This window comes from Hyla sarda, chromosome 5, assembly GCF_029499605.1.
Source record: "Hyla sarda isolate aHylSar1 chromosome 5, aHylSar1.hap1, whole genome shotgun sequence".
In the NCBI taxonomy this organism is placed as follows: Eukaryota; Metazoa; Chordata; class Amphibia; order Anura; family Hylidae; genus Hyla; species Hyla sarda.
In genome coordinates, this window is record NC_079193.1 from 373,524,943 (window position 1) to 373,549,629 (window position 24,687).

Sequence of the window (24,687 nt, forward strand, 5' to 3'; positions counted from 1 at the left end):
TGTTTGGGTACAAAACATCATAAAAGTAGGTTACACTCTGGATTTCATTTGCCATCCAAGAGAGAGGTTCCTGCTGAATCTTTCTCAAGATCTCCGCATTGTAAATCTATAAAAGGATTTTCTTCAAAATGGCGTGTTGGAAAGAGTTCCTCCAAAACAAGAGTTCACTGGGGTGTACTCCCAGGTTTTTCCAGTGCCCAAACTGGATCAAAAATGAAGACTTATAATAGATTTACGATTCCCGAATCAACATTTGCGCAAGCAAAAATTCAAGATGGACACGATAAGATCTGTCTTAAGTATTCTACAGCCCGAAGAGGTCATGGCGTCCCTAGACTTACAAGATGTGTACCTACACATACCAATTCATGAAAAGCAAAAGAAGAAAAGACTCGGCGACCATGCTGCAGAAAGCTTCTCTTTATTCCAAGAGATATTCGGATGTAGGACTGCGCGGTTTCGTGCCGGTCGGGCACTTCTTCAAGCTACATGCAGAAGAAGTGCTAGACCGACACGAAACCGCGCAGTCCTACCAGCACCCCCTGCCTCATTCCCTGCCCTCTCTTGCCCTGATGTGTATATCCGAATAACTCACCACCAGTATCTGCATGTTTGTATACCGGTTGCTATTGATAGTCTCCTTGACAGTTGCTCACGATATATGGTAGTGCCAGATATCTACAGTTTCTTCTGTCTCTACATACCAATTTATGTCCGTTCCAACAAATATATAAGAGTGGCAGACCGTACTTTACACCAAACATTGCATTATCAATTCAAAGCTCTTCCGTTTGGCCTTTCTCCAGTGCCAAGAATATTCATTAAAGTAGTGGTAGTCATTGTAGCAGCACTAAGGCTGCAAGGTATGAAAATTATACCGTATCTGAATGACTGGCTGTTCATTGCGTAGACTCCCGAAATCCTGAAAGCTCATCCCCAGATCGCACTGAATCTCCTCCAGGAAGTAGGATTTGTGGTGAATTTTCAGAAATCACAATTAGATCCTACCACAAGAATTCAATTTCTGGGTCTTCCCGTGGATTCAACAGCCATGAAAGTTTTTCTGCCTCAGCACAAAGTATTGCAAATTATTAAAAGGTTTGCCACATTGTGGCTTCACCGAAAATGTCTATCAGAGCAGCGATGAGTGTATTGTGTCTCCTGACAGCCACAATTCAAACGGTCCCGTGGGCAAAGGCTCACATGAGGGCTTTGCAGAGAGAGATTATGTGTTCTTGGAACAAACATCCAGAAGCTCTGTCAACCTCCATGACAATGTCTATGTCAACCCGAAAGAATCTGCTTTGGTGGACAAGGTCAGAAAATCTACAAGTGGGGAAAGATTTTAAGTTCAGTTCAGTGGTGCAAACCATGGATGCGTCACACAGCCGCTCGGGAGCCCACATAGTCAGTGGATACAAGGGCGCTAGTCAACCCTGATCTCGGAGAACTCTTCCAATTTCCACGAACTGAAAGGCATACAGTTGGTATTACACCACTTCGAACCGTTCCGGCTTCAGAAGTCTGTTCTCATCCAAAGAGACAATGCAACCTCCACATATTATATAAACAAACAAGGGGGTACACGCAGTCCGTCACTTCAACTCATCTGCAGCCAGATTATGTCCTGGGCTGAGTCTGTTCTTCACGGTATTGCAGCAGTGCACATAAAAAGCATCAACAATGTGTCAGCGGATCTTCTCAGCAGATAACCTTTGTTGCCAATCGAGTGGGGATTGAATCCCAAGATTTTCAAAGAGATCAAAGACAGATGGGGGTGCCCAACATAGGATCTTATGCCGTCAAAAGAGAACATGAAGCTCAGCAAGTTTTGTTCCTTAAGACAGGCGGACCATTCTCAAGTATTTGATGCCTTCACCACGAAGGCCTGTTCTGTCCAAACTGAGAGCAGACCATCCGAAAGCCATTCTGATAGCAAGCACCCTTCAGGACCCAGAGGGCCTGGTTTCCGGCATTGTGTCATCTTTCCAACAACGTATATTGGAAGCTCCCTCTATCTCCAGATCTTCTCCTTCAGAAAGGATTTTATCATCCACAAATCCAAAACCTTCATCTTATGGCGTGGTTACTGAGGGGGAAAGATTAAAACAAAAGGGTCTGTCTGAAGAGGTCATATCTACGCTTCTATCCTCCAGAAAAGCATCTACTAACCGTGTGTACGGTAAACTCTGGAAAAAAGTGTCCTCTTGGCTCCAGCAGAAGAAGCTACAGATCTCCGTTGCTTCGATTCTCCAATTCTTGCAGGAAGGATTTAAGTTAGGCCTCAAGGTGAATACTTTAAAAGTTCACATGACTGCAATCAATGCTATGTCGGATGGCCAGTTAGCTCATTAACCTTTCATTACCAGGTTCTTTAAGGCATTGAAGAAACTGAGACCAGCAGTTTGGTCCCCTATCCCAGTCTGGGATTTATGCTTAGTTCTGAATAAACATACCTTACCTCCGTTCGAGCCACATGAAGACGTGGACCTTAAATGGCTATCCTGTAAGTATTATTTCTCTTAGCAGTGACCTGTGGGAAGAGAATAGGAGAGCTCCAAGCTTTGTCTTCCTGTGAACCATTTTTAAAAATCCTTCCTGATGGGGTCCGTATCAGAACAGTACCATCATTTCTGCCTAAGGTGCCTCTACAATCAATATTACCAGGGAATCTGTACTTCCAGAATTCTTCCCTAATCCGGTTTCTTAAGAAGAAATTTGTTTCCACACTCAGGATGTAAAAAAGAGGACTTACCTGTTCTCTTGCAAGAGTTCAAGAATTTTGACGAGATGACAATTTGTTTATCTTGTATACCAGCCCAAGGAAGGAGGTTAAAGCTTCTAGAGATACCCTAGCACGCTGGATCAAGTTTCTGAGGCTTATGTGCTAGATGGTAAAGAACCCCCACAACCACTGAAGGCGCATTCTACCAGAGCAACATCTACGTCTTGGGCAGAGAGACAACAAGCGCACATCTTGGACATCTGTAATACAGCCTCTTGGTCTTCATCCTCCACTTTTGTGAAGCACTACAGGTTCGATACACAGACCTCTAACCCAGCCTTCAGTACAGCAGTGTTGTCTACAAAAAATCCAGTTTAACCCCCCCCCCCCCCCCTTGTTTCCTTGGAAAATGACTGTGGTGCTGCCATTAAGACGTAGAAGAAAGTAAAAATTTAACTTATCATAATTTTGCTTTCTTCTATTCCAAAGTCAGCACATATACCCTCCCAATAAAACTTTTTTTGAATGAATGGTCTATATTATTACACAGTGTGATTTGGTATTGGAGACCCTTTTATGCCCTTGGCTGGGGGGGGGGGGTCTATTTTTTATTTGTATAATTATTCTAGGTGGGCGGTCCTATTGAGGAATCTGAGGAACTAGAAAATCCCTGTGGTGCTGCCTTCGGACTGGAAGAAAGCAGAATTAAGTAAAGTTTTAACTATAATACTGCTCCTATATACAAGAATATAACTATTATAATACTGCTCCTAAACACAAGAATATAACTACTATATTACTGCCTCCTATATACAAGAATATAACTACTATAATACTGCCTCCTTTATACAAGAATATAACTACTATAATACTGCTCCTATATACAAGAATATAACTACTATAATACTGCTCCTATAAACAAGAATATAACTACTATAATACTGCTCCTATAAACAAGAATATAACTACTATAATACTGCTCCTATATACAAGAATATAACTACTATAATACTGCTCCAATATAGAGGAATATAACTACTATAATACTGCTCCTATGTACAAGAATATAACTACTATAATACTGCCCCTATGTACAGGAATATAATTACTATAATTCTGCCCCTATGTACAGGAATATAACTACTATAATACTACTCCTATATACAAGAATATAACTACTATAATACTGTTCCTATATACAAGAATATAACTACTATAATACTGCTCCTATACACAGGAATATAACTACTATAATACTGCTCCTATATACAATATTACAACTACCATAATACTGCTCCTATATACAAGAATATAACTACTATAATACTGCTCCTCTGTACAAGAATATATCTATTATAATACTGCTCCTATATACAAGAATAGAACTACTATAATACTGCTCCTATATACAATATTACAACTACCATAATACTGCTCCTATATACAAGAATATAACTACTATAATACTGCCTCCTATATACAAGAATATAACTACCATAATACTGCTCCTATATACAAGAATATAACTACTATAATACTGCTCCTATATACAAGAATATAACTGCTATAATACTGCTCCTATATACAAGAATATAACTACTATAATACTGCTCCTCTGTACAAAAACATAACTAGTAAAACCTAGCTTCCTATGGAGCTGTTCCTTCCCATCACTTATTCTTTTCTGTCTCTCGCTCAGTCTTTCTCTCCGTCCCAGTAGAGATTGTGAGATGTTATTAATACGACTCATCCAGATAGAGAACAAGACAGATTATTCCTTCTAATTAAACACACAAAAAAAAGAAGAAAAACAGGAGATAAAACTCCACTTGTGTCTGACAACCAGCGAGCGGGTAAGATGAGGACTTGGCGAGATCTGGCAATTGTTCAGGCGCTTGTCACTGTACAGCGAGCGATGTATAGAAAAAAAACATGGCGCGTGATGTGAAGAGCAATGTGAATGTCACCGCCAAGGCGAGAGGATGCCATACAACGCGCTACCTCCTGTTACAATGTAGCAAGTACAATACTAGAAAGGTTACAAATCTAATTATAAGTATCTAATGCAGTGTTTATCCAACCAGGGTGCCTCCAGCTGTTGCAAAACTACAACTCTCAGCATGCCCGGACAGCCAAAGGCTGTCCGGGCATGCTGAGAGTTTTAGTTTTGCAACAGCTGGAGGGCACCCTAGTTTGAAAACACTTCTCTGGTTGCTTCCAATGGGAACACTTCAATGTATTAACACAAGTAAATTTTTGTGCTGATATTGCAGATCGTCTATTCACATATTGTGCTACAGGTTACTAATCTGAATAACAAGAGGGTACATTGTAACAAAATCACAACTGCATTGAAAAAGTAAGGAAGTAAATAAGAAAGTTGCTGACATTAAAAATGTATGATTAGTTTTTATGTACGGATTTTTGTAAAGAAGTTACTTCTACAATATATAAGAATATAACTAATATAATACTGCCTCCTATATACAAGAATATAACTACTATAATACTGCCTCCTATATACAAGAATATAACTACTATAATACTGTTCCTATGTACAAGAATATAACTACTATAATACTGCTCCTATATACAAGAATATAACTACTATAATACTGCTCCTATATACAGTAATATAACTACTATAATACTGCTCCTATATACAAGAATATAACTACTATAATACTGCCTCCTATATACAAGAATATAACTACTATAATACTGCCTCCTATATACAAGAATATAACTACTATAATACTGTTCCTATGTACAAGAATATAACTACTATAATACTGCTCATATATACAAGAATATAACTACTATAATACTGTTCCTATGTACAAGAATATAACTACTATAAAACTGCTCCTATATACAAGAATATAACTACTACAATACTGCTCCTATATACAAGAATATAACTACTATAATACTGCTCCTATATACAAGAATATAACTAATATAATACTGCTCCTATATACAAGAATATAACTACTATTATACTGCTCCTATATACAAGAATATAACTACTATAATACTGCTCCTATATACAAGAATATAACTACTATAATACTGCTTCTATATACAAGAATATATCTACTATAATACTGCTCCTATATACAATATAACTACTATAATACTGCTCCTATATACAAGAATATAACTACAATAATACTGCTCCTATATACAAGAATATAACTACTATAATACTGCTCCTATATATAAGAATATAACAACTATAATACTGCCTCCTATATACAAGAATATAACTACTATAATAATGTCTCCTATATACAAGAATATGACTACTATAATACTGTTCCTATATACAAGAATATAACTACTATAATACTGCTCCTATGTACAAGAATATAATTACAATAATACTGTCTCCTATGTACAAGAATATAACTACTATAATACTGTCTCCTATATACAAGAATATAACTACTATAATACTGCCCCTATGTACAAGAATATAACTACTATAATACTGCTCCTATATACAAGAATATAACTACTAAAATACTGTTCCTATATACAAGAATCTAACTACTATAATACTGCTCCTATATACAAGAATCTAACTACTATAATACTGCTCCTATATACAAGAATCTAACTACTATAATACTGTCTCCTATATACAAGAATATAACTACTATAATACTGCTCCTATTTACAAGAATATAACTACTAAAATACTGCTCCTATATACAAGAATATAACTACTATAATACTGCTCCTATATACAAGAATATAACTACTATAATACTGCCTCCTATATACAAGAATATAATTACTATAATGCTGCTCCTATATACAAGAATATAAGTACTATAATACTGCCCCCTATATCCAAGAATATAACTACTATAATACTGCCTCCTATATACAAGAATATAACTACTATAATACTGCTCCTATATACAGGAATATAACTACTATAATACTGCTCCTATATACAAGAATATAACTATTATAATACTACTCCTATATACAAGAATATAACTACTATAATACTGCTCCTATATCCAAGAATATAACTACTATAATACTGCTCCTATATCCAAGAATATAACTACTATAATACTGCTCCTATATACAAGAATATAACTACTATAATACTGCTCCTATATACAAGAATATAACTACTATAATACTGCTCCTATATACAAGAATATAACTACTATAATACTGCTCCTATATACAAGAATATAACTACTATACTACCGCTCCTATATATAAGAATATAACTACTACAATACTGCTCCTATATACAATATAACTACTATAATACTGCTCCTATATTCAAGAATATAACTACTATAAGACTGCTCCTATATACAAGAATATAACTACTATAATACTGCTCCTATATACAAGAATATAACTACTATAATACTGCTCCTATATCCAAGAATATAACTTTTATAATACTGCCCCTATAAACAAGAATATAACAACTACTATAATAATGTCTCCTATATACAAGAATATAACTACTATAATACTGCTCCTATATACAAGAATATAACTACTATAATACTGCTCCTATATACAAGAATATAACTACAATAATACTGCTCCTATATACAAGAATATAACTACTATAATACTGCTCCTATATATAAGAATATAACAACTATAATACTGCCTCCTATATACAAGAATAGAACTACTATAATAATGTCTCCTATATACAAGAATATAACTACTTTAATACTGCTCCTATATACAAGAATATAACTACTACAATACTGCTCCTATATACAATATAACTACTATAATACTGCTCCTATATACAAGAATATAACTACTATAAGACTGCTCCTATATACAAGAATATAACTACTATAATACTGCTCCTATATACAAGAATATAACTACTATAATACTGCTCCTATATACAAGAATATAACTACAATAATACTGCTCCTATATACAAGAATATAACTACTATAATACTGCTCCTATATATAAGAATATAACAACTATAATACTGCTCCTATATACAAGAATATAACTACTATAATACTGCTCCTATATATAAGAATATAACTATTATAATACTGCTCCTATATACAAGAATATAACTACTATAATACTGCTCCTATATACAAGAATATAACTACTATAATACTGCTCCCATATACAAGAATATAACTACTAAAATACTGCTCCTATATACAAGAATATAACTACTATAATACTGCTCCTATATACAAGAATATAACTACTATAATACTGCTCCTATATACAAGAATATAACTATTATAATACTGCTCCTATATACAAGAATATAACTACTATAATACTGCTCCTATATACAAGAATGTAACTACTATAATACTGCTCCTATATACAAGAATATAACTACTATAATACTGCCCCTATATACAAGAATATAACTACTATAATACTGCCCCCTACATATGAAAATATATCTGTAATCTTCTTCCAAAAAGTCAACAGAGAAAAGCAGATAAAAAAAAATTTAAAATTAGAAAAATCCTACAAAAATGTATCATTTGAGGTGTCATACAGTGCCAGTGCCAGTTCTTCATGCAAATAACTAATTCCTCTCTATAGTCTGATCAGACACAGATTATCTCCATGTTTTATTCATCGCGATTGTTACAATTACTAATTACGGAGATCTGTGTCTCGTTTAATCAGCGGCGCCTTCACTTCCTGTTTGTATATTTAACATGTACATTGTCTCCCTAATGATAATTACAGAAATAAATACGGCCGCGCTAAATTTGATCTTATCTCTTTTTTTTCTCCCAAAAAGCGTGAACATTTTTTTCTGTCCACAATAAGAGGCTATAGTAATAGTTATGGATTCCACACCTGTGACCTGTACTTATCTCAGTAATATGGGGGGGTAGTCCGACTCCATCCTAACTTGCGGGGGGGTTGAGGGGATAAAGAGAGGTAATGACAAACGACTAGTGAGAGATGCAAATGAGCTCTTCTCCATAAGTCGGCTCTCCACTGCAGGGGCGTAGGAACAGCATTTTCAACTGGGCGTGTCAATGTGAGGGCGGGGCCACAAAATGGGAGGGGACAAAGGATCGGAACCACTAATGATGCATAGACCACAAAATTGAGTTTCAGGCTTCACATTACACCGTCAGGGTGCAGTAATTTCAGACGACAGTGATTCAGGCTGGCTGTGTGTGTGGAGTCAGGGCGGGGGGCTCGCTATATTAAAATAATTATAATAAAATATTTAAAAAGATGCAACTCAGCTCACCAACTACTGTGGGAACAGGTTACTGGACGGTCATATAAATTGTAGCTCCAGAACAGCTCGGATTGCGGAGAGCAGGCCGTCTCCAGAAGATATGTCAGATTATATCTAAAAAGTAATAGGTAGACCTCCTCATAGGGCAAATAACTTTTTTATGAAAAAATTGCAGGTAAAATGACCAAATTGGTAAAGGTATAACCGCTCACCCGACACAGATGTGTAACTGACAACTGCATTGGCGCCTGAAACGGTGATGAAAGGTGGTGCCTTCCAATATCTGCTCAAAACAGGTTTCGTCCGATAAGTATCTTGATAAGATCGGATGGTAGGCGCGATCCACCAGTGGAAGGAGACAGTAGTAAAGAAATAACTTTATTGGCCACTCATAACGCGTTTCAGGGTGTGGGAGCCCCTTCTTCAGATGAACTGGCGTGCATCTGAAGAAGGGGCTCCCTCGCCCTGAAACACGTTATGAGTGGCCAATACATTTATTTCTTTACTACTGTCTCCTTCCACTGGTGGATCACGCCTACCATCCGGTCTTTTCAAGATACTTACTTCTCTGCATATCCAGTAGATAGACACACATCGAAAGGAAGGTGCCTCCCACTCATCCAAGAGAAAAAAAATAAATTTCTAGTAGTGTTTAAAAAACATAATTTTATAGATATGCATTAAAAGTGAAAGTAGTGTACAAAAAAATGGCATAAGCCACAAAATGGACAAAAACTCCAATGCATTTCAAGCTGTATGTAGCTCTTAGTCATGGCCATGACTACATGCAGCTCAAAACGAGTTGAAATTTAGCCTTTTTTTTCTGTAACTCCCATAGACTCCCGTCACGCCCCCTCCCATAGACTTGTATTGAGGGGGCAGGGCGTGACATCACACAGGGGCGGTGTCGTGACATCACTATTCTCCATTCCCGTGTCCGGGAGGCATAAGACTTGGAGCCTCCAGTGCTTCCTGTTGTGCTCACAGGTGGGTGCTGCATGCTAGATTGTGGGGGTCCCCAGCGGTGGGATCCCCACTACCAGACATCTTATCCCCTATCCTTTGGACTTTACAGTGAGCCCGATTGGTACACTGACACCATACTAGGACTGTACATTATATACTTCTTTGCCCTCAATTGTTATATAGACATTATTATCCATACGGTAGGTACCCTGCCAAAGCAGGCGTACCCGGGGTGTTTGCAGGGAGGTGCAGAACCTAATGGTCACACACACCTTCCCTAGACCGCCAGGAGGGACACCCAGAAGGGCTACCGCATCCTGACAAATCCTGTGAACACACAACACACAAAAAGTGACACAAAAATAAATAAATAAGTGAATGTGTGCAGATATACTGCCCGGACATCCGGCCGGATCTATAAACATTTCTCTGATCCTAGCCAGAAGGCCGGGAATCAAGAGGTGAGTGCCACAAGGTGAAGAGATTATGGTGCTCGTGCTTTAACTCAGTGAGCCAGTATTCCTAGTGAGTTTCGGCACCTCAGGGTCACCACTCCCCGAGGCACAAAAGTACCTCGGCTCTAGACCTTCTCAGCCTCATGGCGAGACCCGGAGGGAACAGGTCACATCGGGGCAGCCGTCGAGCTGATTCCTCAGAACCAGCCACGGAAAGCCCTGGTACACCTGCACCCTCCATGCAGCACCCATCCCCACCAGCCCCATACCGGCGTAGTTTGCCACCGGCATGAAAACTGATAAGAACCGATACTACACTTGATCTTAGCCAAAAGGCAGAGAAGCGATTATCCATACTCTTTGGTTATTGAAAGAGCTTTATTGTCCGTTCAGTCATTACAAGTCATACAATAAATTACAATCACACAAAGCATGACAATACAATACACAGCAAAGGTTCCCTAAGCTATACATTGCACATCATGCTGCTCTAACACTCCGCTCAATCCTGTAATAGAAAAGCACAAGATATCGAAAAACAATACAATCTGTGATCAGTGTAGGGGCGTGGGCGATTATGTGGGGGTGGGGAGGGGGCGGATCACAGGGCCAAACTGCTGGGCTGTATCTTCAAGGGGACATGGGAGAAGGAGAGGGGTCTTCACTCCACTTCACGGCCGGGCTGTCCAAGATGGAATAGCCTCTAAGCAGGCTCTTGATGAACCTGCGGCAGTCCCGGACGGACATGTTCTCCCTGTTGATCACGAGGCGGTTCCTGGCAAGCCACACTGCGTCCTTAAAACAGTTCATAAGGCGCCAGGCCTCCTGGATGGCCTCCACGTCGTGGGTCCCAGGGAACAGACCATAAAGCACCGAATGGTACGATAGGCAGTTCCTGGGTACAGAGTCTCTGAGTTCATGTTCCAGGGCGTCCAACAGACCCTGTGCAAAGGGGCACTGCCAAAACACGTGAAAAGATGTTTCCTCCACGTAGGGGCACTGGGGGTAGTACCGGGTTGTGCACAGGTTGCGGGCATGCATGAACGACCTGAGAGAGAGTCCTCCCTTGACGGCCATCCACGACAAGTCCTTGTGTCCATTGGTAAGCCGCTTTGAAGCCACATTAGTCCAAACTGTCTCTGCAGTGGCTGCAGGGAGTCCCAGAACCAGCTCGGTCAAGTCCTTAGCTCGGATGAGCTTATAGATTGTCTTCGGCTTCCATAGGTCGGGTTTCAGTCCTTCCTTCCATAGAACCAGGGAGTGTTCCAGTTGTAAGGGATGGAGCTGTCCCACTTGTCCCAGCCCAACTGTCTCCAGAGGGGCATGAGCAACAAGCGAGACTTGGACCTACCCGCTGAGCCAGTCTTTTCAACAAGAGTCCGCTGCACGGTGACACATGCAAAGGAGGCCCTCAGCAGAGTGGGGATATCGGGTATTCCCTTATCCATACTCTTTTTTATTTTATTTTTTTCGAAAGCAGAAGTGCAAGTAAAAAGTGCAAGTGTTCACACAAAAAAAAGTGCACGAGGATGCGGTCTATCGCAAGCCCTTCTCCGAAAGGAGAGAGGCCCCCCAAACAAACCAAACCCTTCGCCTCCGGGCCAAAAGGCACCTGCGAGGTTCCAGGTACGATGTCCCCTTTTGCCGAAGCTACTCAGGGACCAAAAGTGTTCCCGGCAAACAACTAGGCATTAACCAGGTTGTCACCAAGGAACCAGTAAAACCGGTTTGGCATCCTGCCGAAACAGGATGCCACGGGGTATAGCAGGGAGGTGAGGAACCTAATGGCCACACACACCTCCCCTAGACCGGCAGGAGGGACACCCAGAAGGGCTACCGCACCCTACCAAATCCTAGTGAACAAACGAACACAAAAAGTGGACACAGTGACAAAAAATAAATAAATAAGTGGATGTGCGCAGTGTGTAATACTGCCCGGACATCTGACCGGATCTATAAAAATTCCCCGATCCTAGCCGGAAGGCCGGGATACTAAGGGTGAGTGCCCAGAAGAGTGAGAGAAAAAGTGCGTGCTATGTGCTTTCATTCAAGTGGGGTTGCCAATCCCAAGTGAATTCCGGCACCCTGGGGTCACCACTCCCAGGGCACTTGTGCACCTCAGCCTCCACTCTACCCGGACCTTAAGGTCAGATCCAGCAGGAAAAAGGTCTCATCGGGGATGACTGCTGTGCTATACAGCCATCCCTGGTACACCCGTCCTACTGTGTGGTTCCCCATCCGGCCTTGGTGGTCTTCCACACCGCCAACTAACAGGAAAGGTACTACACTTGATCTTAGCCAAAAGGCCGAGATGGCAAACATCTGGAGGTCCGCAGGTTGAAGACCACTGGTATTGGAAGTTATACTCACGTGTCCCCGCCGCTCCGGACCGTCTCCGCTTCCCTGGATGTCGCCGTCCATCACTGTCGCCACGTCCCCAGGGTGTCCCCGCCGCTCCGGCAAGGCCTCTGCTTCCCCGGCATCCTCGCTCTCCGTCGCCGCCATCACGTCGCTACGCACGCCGCTCCTATTGGATGACGGGACAGCATGCGTGGCGACGTGATGATGACGATGGAGAGCGCCGACGATGCAGAGGATCCTGAAGAGGACGCGCCGGAACCCCGAGGACAGGTAAGTGATCGTCAGCGGACCACACGGGGCACCGTTAACGGCTATCCGGTGGCAGCTGAAGCAGTCTGCGCTGCCGGATAGCCGTTTATGCGATGGCCCCGACATACAAAAGCATCGTATGTTGATGCTGCCTTCAACACGCGATGGCCTCTGAGAGGCCATCGTATGTTGAAATGATTGTATGTCGGGGCCATTGTAGGTCGGGGGGTCACACTATATATATATATATATATATATATATATATATATATATATATATATATATATATATATATATATATGGGGTACGTATTCTCCTTAGGGAGGAGCACCACTTCCGGTGTAGAACGGAGATTCAAAAAGGCCATTAGCACTCCGCGGGCTTTCTGGGTAAGGAATGTGCACAGCAGCTCATCACATCACCTTCTCAGGTAGCGTGCCCTAAGATCAGCTCTGGCTCCAGTTACGAAGTCTCAGAAACTGATTGGGATTTATGCCAAGCCAGAATTCTCCTGTCTGCAGATGGGTCTTCTTCTCTTCTGGGGACTTGCTGGAGCTCATTCCAAGGCTTCCTAAGGCCACTGCAGAGACTGTTTGGGACAATGTAGCCTCTGCAAAGCTAACCAATGGACACAAGGACTTGTGGATGGCCATTCAGGGGGGACTCTCTCTGAGGTCATTTATTTATGTCTGTGGCCTGTGCAAAACCAGGTACTGCCCCAGGTGCCCCTATATGGAGGAAACATCTATGCACGTTTTTTGGCAGTGCCCCTATTGAACACCCTGGAACTTGAACTTAGAGACTCGGTTACCAGGAACAACCTATCGTACCATTCGGTGCTGTACGGACTCTTTTCTGGGGTTCATGACGTGGAGGCCATCCAGGAGGCCTGGTACCTTATGAACTGTTTTAAAGACACTATATGGTTGGCCAGGAACAGCCTCATCTACAACAGGGAGGACATGTCTGTCCGGCACTACCGCAGGCTGATCCACAGCCGGCTTAGAGACTATTCCATCTTGGACAGTCTGGACGTCGATGAACAAGATGATTAACGCCCCTCTGCTTCCCCTACCTCCCCGTACGTTTGCCCAGTAGTTTGACCCTGTGATCTGCCCTCCCCCCTACCCCCATTGATCCCATGCCCCTCCCCAATCACAGACTGGAATGTGTTGTTGTTTTTCGACTGTGTTTCTTAGATATCGAGTGATGGAGCGGAGTGTTAGCGTAGCATGTGGTACGGTGTATGGCTTAGGGAACCTGTGCTGTATATTGTACGGTCATGCTTTGTGTGATTGTAATTTATTGTATGACTTGTAAAGACGAATAAAGCTCTTTCAATACCTTCTTCCCTTCTGGGGAGAATTCTGGCTTGGCATAGATCCCAAACAGTTTCTGAGACTTTGTACGTGGAGCCAGAGCTGATCTTAGGGCATGTTACCTGAGAAGGTGGTGTGATGAGCTGCTTTGCATATTCCATATATACATATATATATATATATATATATATATATATATATATATATATATATACACACACACACACATACAATCAATATTTATATAATATTTTATACTTTTTTTTTTCCTTCAACCCACAGTACAATACACAGATAAATAGAAAATGACAAAGATTATAGAGAAAAATAAAAGTTGTAGTTTTGTAGCAGCTAGAAAGCCACAGGTTGGGGAACACTGTCTTAGACGATCTCAATGGTGAAGAATAGAATTTTACATATATATATATATTTTTTTTTAACCCATTGTGATGCTGGAAAATGAAGTTAAAAAGAAAATTATAACGTTTACAGAGAAAAAAATAAAATAAACCCTTCTCCTCCCCAAGGCAATTAATACCAGAGATGACATAAAACAACAAAAATAGCCGCACAGGACTCCGGTGACATTGTCACTACAGCCAACGAGCGGCTCCCTGGTCACTGTGACCCTCTTGGTTATTTCTATCTTTTGCGACAATCGCCTGGAAGTTAAGTGCTCACATATATATGTTATAAAGGGAAAAGAAGGGAGGAGGGAGAGAGGTTACATCTATTACAGGCCCATTATTGCCGGTGACGTACGTGTTCTGATACCCAGCGCGGGGCCCCCCGGGGGCCGTCAGCTATGAATCGGCCTTGCTGTAACTAATCCGCTTTGCAGAGCGTTACTTTAAATTTGTTATGAGTTCTAGGAATAGAGGAGGTCACGGTGGGATTAGAAGAGGCCAATAAAAGCCACAATGACTGGTCTCACATTAACACCCTGCCCTACATATACAACTAGTATATATATATATATATATTATATATACACACACACCGGCCCAGCAGTGACGTCTCTGGGGGCCGCTTGTTCTGCACTTATCACTGAAACCATAAAGACCTGACAGGCGGCATTATCAGGAGGCCTCCGAGCTTGAAATTAACCTTCCTGATATAGAAGCTTCGCCGTGACCATTATTTATTATTGGGTTTAAGTTGCCGTAGCATTTTTTTTTCTTTCCGTCAGCGTATTAACCGGCTCCGTTCTACTTCGTAAGGTTTTTTGTTAAAGTGTGAAATTTATTATCTTATAATTCACATCAGCGTGGCGGAAAATATAGATGTCACAAAGCGGCGGCGGAGGTCGCGAGAGAGAATTCCGAGATGACCTGTAAGAATCTGATTCGGTCAGTTCTGCATCTACGTCCCTCAGACAACACTTCCTGTGCTTTGGCAGTTCAGAGTTATCATAAGGATAATAGATCTTAAAAGGGTACTCCGCCCCTAGACATCTTAGGGGATAAGATGTCTGATCGCGGGGGTCCCGCCGCTGATGCACCTGGTGTTCGTCTAGAGCGTTGGGTGCAGTGCCGGAGGCTCGTGCCGTCACAGCCACGCCCACTCAATGCAAGTCTATGGGAGGGGGTGTGACGTTGTCACACCCCCTCCCAAAGACTTGCATTGAGGGGGCGTGGTCGTGACATCACGAGTGGGGCGTGACCGTGACGTCACGAGCCTTTGCCCCGCATCGCCAGTCCTCCGGCACGGAGCAAAGTTGGCTCTGTGCACCGGATGTCTGGGGTGCGGCAGCCGAGATCACGGGGGTCCCCAGCGTCGGGACCCCCCGCGATCAGACATCTTATCCCCTATCCTTAGGGGATAAGATGTCTAGGGGCGGAGTAAACATTAAAGGGGTACTCCAGTATTTTGAAACCTGCGGATAGGGAATAAGTCTCTGATTGCAGGGGATCAGACACCTTGGACCCCCAGGACAGCTCTCATGTATATCAGGTGCTCCCATAGACACAGAGATAGGGTCACATTCTGAAGATTCTAGGGGGTCTCAGTGGTCGGACATCCACATTCAGAAATTAATTCCCTATTATGCAACTTATATCCTACAGAAGTACCCCTTTAAATGTGCACTGTCAGAATAAAAAACGTGATACATCTTGTACACCTTAGCAGAACATTAACCTTTATAATATACTTCATAAAAAAAATTTGTTCTGTCCTTTTTATAGAAATCATAGCTTATAAAAAACACCACTAGGGGTCCCCATACCATCCAGAACACAATTCTGTCCAACTGCAGCATCATCTTTGTCCCAGCTGAAGCACAGGCTGGGACAAAGTTTAGAAAGTGAGAACAGAACTAGCACTCCTCTTTGCTCACTCCTGTCCTATCAGACTCATCTGAAAACAGAGAGGAGGGGGTTACAGAGTAGCTTGCAGTGATTGGATAAAGAGACACAGCACAGCACAGCACAGCAGACTCAGGGAGGAAGTGAATGCACGGTGAGCATTTTTTTTTCTGTAATATGAAGCACAGACAGGGTCCCTCTGAACACCTGACTAGTGATGTAATGTCTCGAGCCGCATTGCAACCTGGGAGCGCCAGTCATTTTTTATGCTGTTAAAAATAAACATAGGGGCAAAGATCACATAAGAATTGCGAAACCACCATGAAACACAGGTACAGACACTATATTATGAACTACACTAACTTTACAGCTCCTGTAGCACAGTCAAATAAAAAAAATAAGTCCCGGAATACCCCTTTAAAGGGGTACTCTGGTGGAAAACTTTTTTTTTTTTATATCAACTGGTGCCAGAAAGTTAAGCAGATTTGTATTAGAAAATCTTAATTCTTCCATTACTTATTAGCTGCTGAATACTACAGAGGAAATTATTTTCTTTTTGGAACACAGAGCTCTCTGCTGAATCACGAGCACAGTGCTCTCTGCTGACATCTCTGTCCATTTTAGGAACTGTCCAGAGCATCATATGTTTTCTATGGGGGATTTTCTCCTACTCTGGAGAGTTCTTAAAATGGACAGAGATGTCAGCAGAGAGCACTGTGCTCGTGATGTCAGCAGAGAGCTCTGTGTTCCAAAAAGAAAACCATTTCCTCTGTAGTATTCAGCAGCCAATAAGTACTGGAAGGATTAAGATTTTTTAATAGAAGTAAATTACAAATCTTAAGCCACTAGAGAAGTAGAGAGCACACCGTACAGCTTAAGCATGCAGATATACAATACCGCTGGTATACACAGGCAGCCTCCGGACCCGATAAATAACAACGCAGCACCTGCGGGGTGCACACACTAGATAAAGTATCAAACAATAGAATGAAAAAAAGAGTAGCGTGCACTCACCGTGGGTAAACAGCTGCAGGCCCGAGGTCCGGGATCACCGCGGCATAGACGGAGACGGTAAGGGGGGCTCAGAGGCTACGCCGGCTGTTTCGGACGTAGGAACGTCCTTCTTCCGGCCTCCAAGGAGGCCGGAAGGAGGACGTTCCTACGTCCGAAACAGCCGGCGTAGCCTCAGAGCGCCCCTTACCGTCTATGCCGCGGTGATCCCGGACCTGCAGCTGTTTACCCGCGGTGAGTGCACGCTACTCTTTTTTCATTGTAATTTACAAATCTGTTTAACTTTCTGGCACCAGTTAGTTGATTTTGAAAAAAAAAAAAAAAGTTTTCCCGCGGAGTACCCCTTTAAAGTGTTCCTGTTAATAAAAAATTAAAAAACACTTTTGACATGTCACAGTACTGACAACCACACGGTGAGGACGACGAGCTGGGATACACACGTGGTAGCGCACTTTTCTTCCGCCACTCATCGATATTTTTATCGCTGCTCCATTATAAGTCTATGGGGCAGCAAGACAAAGAATGCTAAGAGACAGAGATGGGATGTAAAGTGCACGACTGCGCTTGTTGGTACTTAGACCTCAACCAATAAAACGTTTTGACACGTCCCTTTAATATGACAGCGTCCATCGGTACATAAAAAAAAAATGGAGTTCTCCTTTAGGATCATCTGCAGACTCACCATGGTCTCCACTCTAAGTTCAAAGGGCATGGGGTTGTAGACCATCAGCTGGACCTCACATACGTCTCCCTGCACCCACTGGAAATCTGTCAACAAGAAAAAATACACGTAAGCGTTAATGTATCATGGTGTGGGTATCACAAATGACAGGCTTAGATACACGAGCTTAGCAGCCAATATTGGACATGATAGGATTAGATACAGCAGTTCAGCAGGTAGTATTGTAAATAATAAGCAGAGATACAGGAGCTCTACAAACAGTATGACACAAGATAAGCTTAGATACAGGAGCTCACCGGGCAGTTTCATACAATAGGTTTAGATACATCAGCTCAGCAGACAGCATGATACATTATAGGGTTAGATACAGCAGTTCAGCAGACAGTATGAGACATGATAGGGTTAGATACAGCAGTTCAGCAGACAGTATCAAGAATAAGTCTGGATACAGGAAAGAGCTGATGACAGTATCACATAAGATAGGCTTAGATACGGGATCTGCAGGCAGTATCACATAAGATAGGGGTAGCAACAGCAGCTTAGCAGAGAGAATCACACACAATAGGCTTAGATACACTGGCTCAGCAGACGGCAGCACACGATAGGTTAGGCAGAATGGCTCAGCAGGCAGTATAACACAGTGTTTCCCAACCAGAGTGCCTCCAGCTGTTTTTTAAAGCACATACAGTACATTAAAATAAAAAACACTTCAGCTGCCTGGGCATGCTGGAAGTTGTAGTTTTGCAGCAGCGAGCTTTCTAGACAACTTAGGTTTCTTCATCAGGCATCATATTATAGTATTTTAAAAAGCAGCACGGAGAACATTATAGAGCAGTAAGGCTCAGTGTAGGCCCAGGCAGTGTGCCTTCAGCTGTTCCAAAACTAGTAAATGGGACGATTTTACTTGATGTGCACAACTGTAGTAAAGAGCACTATTTTTTTTCAGTGATTTTGGGAAAATCATGGCAAAAAGAGAACAAACACAGCAAAACAGAGATACTTCATATCCTGATCCCATAGAGATAGCAGCAGTATACAGATAGACATTGGAGGGGAAGGTTATAACTACTACAGTACATATCCTGATCTCATAAAGATAGTAGCTGCAGCAGTATACAGATAAAGATGGAGGGGAGATGTATAACTAGTATATATTTTGATCCCATAGAGATAGTAACAGCAGTATACAGACAGAGCTGGAAGGGAGGTGTATAACTACTACATATCCTGATCCTATAGAATTAGCAGCAGTATACAGTTAGGGTTGGAGGGGAGGTGTAAAACTACTATATATCTTGATCCCATAGAGATAGTAGCAGCAGTATACAGCTAGAGCTGGAGGGGAGGGGTCAGAGAGCTAGGAGGAGTGATAGGATTTTATGTGATCCTGTAGATCACAGGAAATCAGCTGACCCAGGACTGATCACTTCCTCTGACATATTAACCCCTTAAGGACCAGGCCATTTTACACCTTAAGGACCAGAGCGTTTTTTGCAATTCTGACCACTGTCACTTTAAACATTAATAACTCTGGAATGCTTTTAGTTATCATTCTGAGATTGTTTTTTCGTGACATATTCTACTTTAACTTAGTGGTAAAATTTTGTGGTAACTTGCATCCTTTCTTGGTGAAAAATCCCAAAATTTGATGAAAAAAATGAAAATTTTGCATTTTTCTAACTTTGAAGCTCTCTGCTTGTAAGGAAAATGGATATTCAAAATATATTTTTTTTGGGTTCACATATACAATATGTCTACTTTATGTTTGCATCATAAAATTTATGAGTTTTTACTTTTGGAAGATACCAGAGGGCTTCAAAGTTCAGCAGCAATTTTGAAATTTTTCACAAAACTCACTATTTTTCAGGGACCAGTTCAGTTTTCAAGTGGATTTGAAGGGTCTTCATATTAGAAATACCCCATAAATGACCCCATTATAAAAACTACACCCCCAAAGTATTCAAAATGACATTCAGTAAGTGTTTTAACCCTTTAGGTGTTTCACAGGAATAGCAGCAAAGTGAAGGAGAAAATTCACAATCTTAATTTTTTACACTCGCATGTTCTTGTAGACCCAATTTTTGAATTTTTGCAAGGGGTAAAAAGGAGAAAATTTTTACTTGTCTTTGAAACCCAATTTCTCTCGACTAAGCACATACCTCATATGTCTATGTTAATTGTTCGGCGGGCGCAGTAGAGGGCTCAGAAGGGAAGGAGCGACAAATGGTTTTTGGGGGGCATGTCACCTTTAGGAAGCCCCTATGTTGCCAGAACAGCAAAAAAAAAAAAACACATGGCATACCATTTTGGAAACTAGACCCCTCAGGGAACGTAACAAGGGGTAAAGTGAACCTTAATACCCTACAGATGATTCACGACTTTTGCATATGTAAAAAAATATATATATATTTTTTACCTAAAATGCTTGGTTTCCCAAAAATTTAACATTTTTAAAAAGGGTAATAGCAGAAAATACCCCCCAAAATTTGAAGCCCAATTTCTCCCGATACAGAAAACACCCCATATGGGGGTGAAAAGTGCTCTGCTGGCGCACTACAGGTCTCAGAAGAGAAGGAGTCACATTTGGCTTTTTTGAAGGAAATCTTGCTCTGGGGGCATGCCGCATTTAGGAAGCCCCTATGGTGCCAGAACAGCAAAAAAAAAAAAACACATGGCATACCATTTTGGAAACTAGACCCCTCGGGGAACGTAACAAGGGGTAATGTGAACCTTAATGCCCTACAGGTGTTTCACGACTTTTGCATATGTAAAAAAAAATTTTTTTTTACCTAAAATGCTTGTTTTCCCAAAATGTTTACATTTTTAAAAAGGGTAATAGCGGAAAATACCCCCCAAAATTTGAAGCCCAATTTCTCCCGATTCAGAAAACACCCCATATGGGGGTGAAAAGTGCTCTGCTGGCGCACTACAGGTCTCAGAAGAGAAGGAGTCACATTTGGCTTTTTGAAAGCGAATTTTGCTCTGGGGGCATGTCGCATTTAGGAAGCCCCTATGGTGCCAGGACAGCAAAAAAAAAAAAAAACAGGGCATACCATTTTGGAAACTAGACCCCTCGGGGAACGTAACAAGGGGTAATTTGAACCTTAATACCCTACAGGTGTTTCACGACTTTTGCATATGTAAAAAAATATATATATTTTTTACCTAAAATGCTTGTTTTCCCAAAAATTTTACATTTTTAAAAAGGGTAATAGCAGAAAATACCCCCCAAAATTTGTTAGGCAATTTCTCCCGAGTACGGCGATACCCCATATGTGGCCCTAAACTGTTGCCTTGAAATACGACAGGGCTCCAAAGTGAGAGCGCCATGCGCATTTGAGGCCTGAATTAGGGATTGCATAGGGGTGGACATAGGGGTATTCTACGCCAGTGATTCCCAAACAGGGGGCCTCCAGCTGTTGTAAAACTCCCAGCATGCCTAGAGAGTCAACGGCTATCTGGCAATACTGGGAGTAGTTGTTTTGCAACAGCTGGAGGCTCCGTTTTGGAAACAGTGGCATACCAGACGTTTTTCATTTTTATTGGGGAGGGGGGCTGTGTAGGGGTATGTGTATATGTAGTGTTTTTTACTTTTTATTTTATTTTGTGGTAGTGTAGTGTAGTGTTTTTAGGGTACAGTCGCACGGGCGGGGGTTCACAGTAGTTTCTCGCTGGCAGTTTGAGCTGCGGCAGAAAATTTGACGCAGCTCAAACTTGCAGCCGGATACTTACTGTAATCCTCCGCCCATGTGAGTGTACCCTGTACATTCACATTGGGGGGGGAAACATCCAGCTGTTGCAAAACTACAACTTCCAGCATGTACGGTCTATCAGTGCATGCTGGGAGTTGTAGTTTTGCAACCGCTGGAGGCTCCGTTTTGGAAACGGAGTGGCGCACCAGACGTTTTTCATTTTTATTGGGGAGGGGAGGGGGGCTGTGTAGGGGTATGTATATACGTAGTGTTTTTTACTTTTTATTTTATTGTGTGTTAGTGTAGTGTAGTGTTTTTAGGGTACATTTGCACGGGCGGGGGGTTCACAGTAGTTTCTCGCAGGCAGTTTGAGCTGCGGCAGAAATTTTGCCGCACCTCAAACTTGCAGCTCAAACTTGCAGGACTTGTAATCCTTCGCCCATGTGAGTGTACCCTGTACATTCACATTGGGGGGGGGGGAGGGGGGAACATCCAGCTGTTGCAAAACTACAACTCCCAGCATGTACGGTCTATCAGTGCATGCTGGGAGTTGTAGTTTTGCAACAGCTGGAGGCACACTGGTTGTGAAACACCGAGTTTGGTAACAAACTCAGTGTTTTGCAACCAGTGTGCCTTCAGCTGTTGCAAAAGCTACAACCCCCAGCATGTACGGACAGCGGAAGGGCATGCTGGGTCTTGTAGTTATGCAACAGCTGGAGGCATACTACTTTGGCTGGGGATGCTGGGGATTGTAGTTATGCAACAGCTGGAGACACACTGGTTTGCTACTTAACTCAGTGTGCCTTCAGCTGTTGCAAAACTACAACTCTCAGCAGTCACCGACAGCCAACGGGCATGCTGGGAGTTGTAGTTATGCAACCACCAGATGCACCACTACAACTCCCAGCATGCACTTTAGCTGATTGTGCAAGCTGGGAGTTGTAGTTATACAACAGCTGAAGGTACACTTTTCCATAGAAAGAATGTGCCTCCAGCTGTTGCAAAACTACAAGTCCCAGCATGCCCATAAGGGAATGCTGGGAGTTGTGGTGGTCTGCCTCCTGCTGTTGCATAACTACAGCTCCCAGCATGCCCTTTTTGCATGCTGGGAGCTGTTGCTAAGCAACAGCAGGAGGCTGTCACTCACCTCCAACGATCCTCGCCACTGCTCCTGGGGCCCCGATCCCAACAGGGACGCCGGGGATCGGGGTCCCCAGCACCCGGGGTGCACGTCCCGCACCCGCTCACGTCCTCCGGAAGAGGGGCGGAGCGGGTTGCGGGAGTGACACCCGCAGCAGGCACCCTGATTGGTCGGCTGGTAATTCGGCCGACGAATCAGGGCGATCGTGAGGTGGCACCAGTGCCACCTCACCCCTGCTGGCTCTGGCTGTTCGGGGCCGTCTCTGACGGCCCCGATCAGCCAATTATTTCGGGTCACCGGGTCACTGGAGACCCGATTGACCCGGAATCCACCGCAGATCGCTGGACTGAATTGTCTAGCGATCTGCGGCCATCGCCGACATGGGGGGTCATAATGACCCCCCTGGGCGATATGCCCCGATGCCTGCTGAACGATTTCAGCAGGCATCGGGCACCGGCTCCGCTCCAGATGGTTGCGGGGGGCCGGTAAAACACATGACGTTCTCATACGTCATGTGTCCTTAAGGACTCGGAAATGGAGACGTATGAGAACGTCATGTGTCCTTAAGGGGTTAAAGGCGTACTTCGCCCCTCGATATCTTATCCCCGATCCAAAGAATAGGGGATAAGATGTCTGATCGTGGGGGTCCCGCTGATGGGAACCCCTGCAATCTCTTCCATAGACTTGTATTAACGGGGTGAGGGGGAGACGTCTCGAGGGGGAGAGTCCGTGACATCACGATCCTCCAGCTCCAGGGGTGCTGCAGGAGAGATCGCGGGGGTCCCGCCGCTAAATAGGGGATAAGATATCTAGGGGTGAAGTACCCCTTTAATATGTCAGAGGAAGTGATCAGTCCTGGGTCAGCTGACTTCCTGTGATCTACAGGATCACATGATCTCCTATCCCTCCTCCTAGTTTCCTGACCCCTCCTCTCCAGCTCTATCTGTATACTGCTGCTACTATCTCTTTGGGATCAAGATAAATAGTAGTTTTACACCTCCCCTCCAACTCTACCTGTATACTGCTGCTCCGTTGGATAGGGGATAAGATGTCTAGGGGCGGAGTACCCCTTTAAACACTGTTTTTCTGTGGGTTAAACTGGTAATCACGTGACCCAGTTACAGTAATGAAAAACATGGACACAGCTAGCCTTGAATAATAAGATGGTGCTGTAGGACTGGTGATGGGATTGTGCATGATATGGGCAAAAGAAAAAGCTGGTTTGTTACTTTAAAGGGGTACTCTGGTGGAAAACTTTTTTTTTTTTTTTTTTTTTAATCAACTGGTGCCAGAAAGTTAAAACAGATTTGTAAATTACTTCTATTAAAAAAAAATTCTTAATCCTTCCAGTACTTATTAGCTGCTGAATACTACAGAGGAAATTCTTTTCTTTTTGGAACACAGAGCTCTCTGCTGACATCACAAGCACAGTGCTCTCTGCTGACATCTCTGTCCATTTTAAGAACTGTCCAGAGTAGGAGAAAATCCCCATAGCAAACATTTGCTGCTCTGGACAGTTCCTAAAA

At 42.5% G+C, this 24,687-nt stretch overlaps 1 protein-coding gene and 1 non-coding gene across 2 annotated transcripts in view; both read right to left on the reverse strand.

The window, feature by feature from the left end:
- TRAPPC9 (trafficking protein particle complex subunit 9) overlaps positions 1 to 24,687 on the reverse strand; it is a 602,485-nt gene that overhangs the window by 476,105 nt on the left and 101,693 nt on the right. The window contains exon 12 of the mRNA XM_056522817.1: positions 18,329 to 18,414. Coding sequence (XP_056378792.1) covers positions 18,329 to 18,414 — 86 coding nt within the window. The remainder of the gene's footprint in view (positions 1 to 18,328; positions 18,415 to 24,687) is intronic.
- LOC130274677 (U2 spliceosomal RNA) lies at positions 10,561 to 10,747 on the reverse strand. The gene has a single exon (XR_008844430.1). It is a non-coding gene; the product is annotated as a U2 spliceosomal RNA (small nuclear RNA).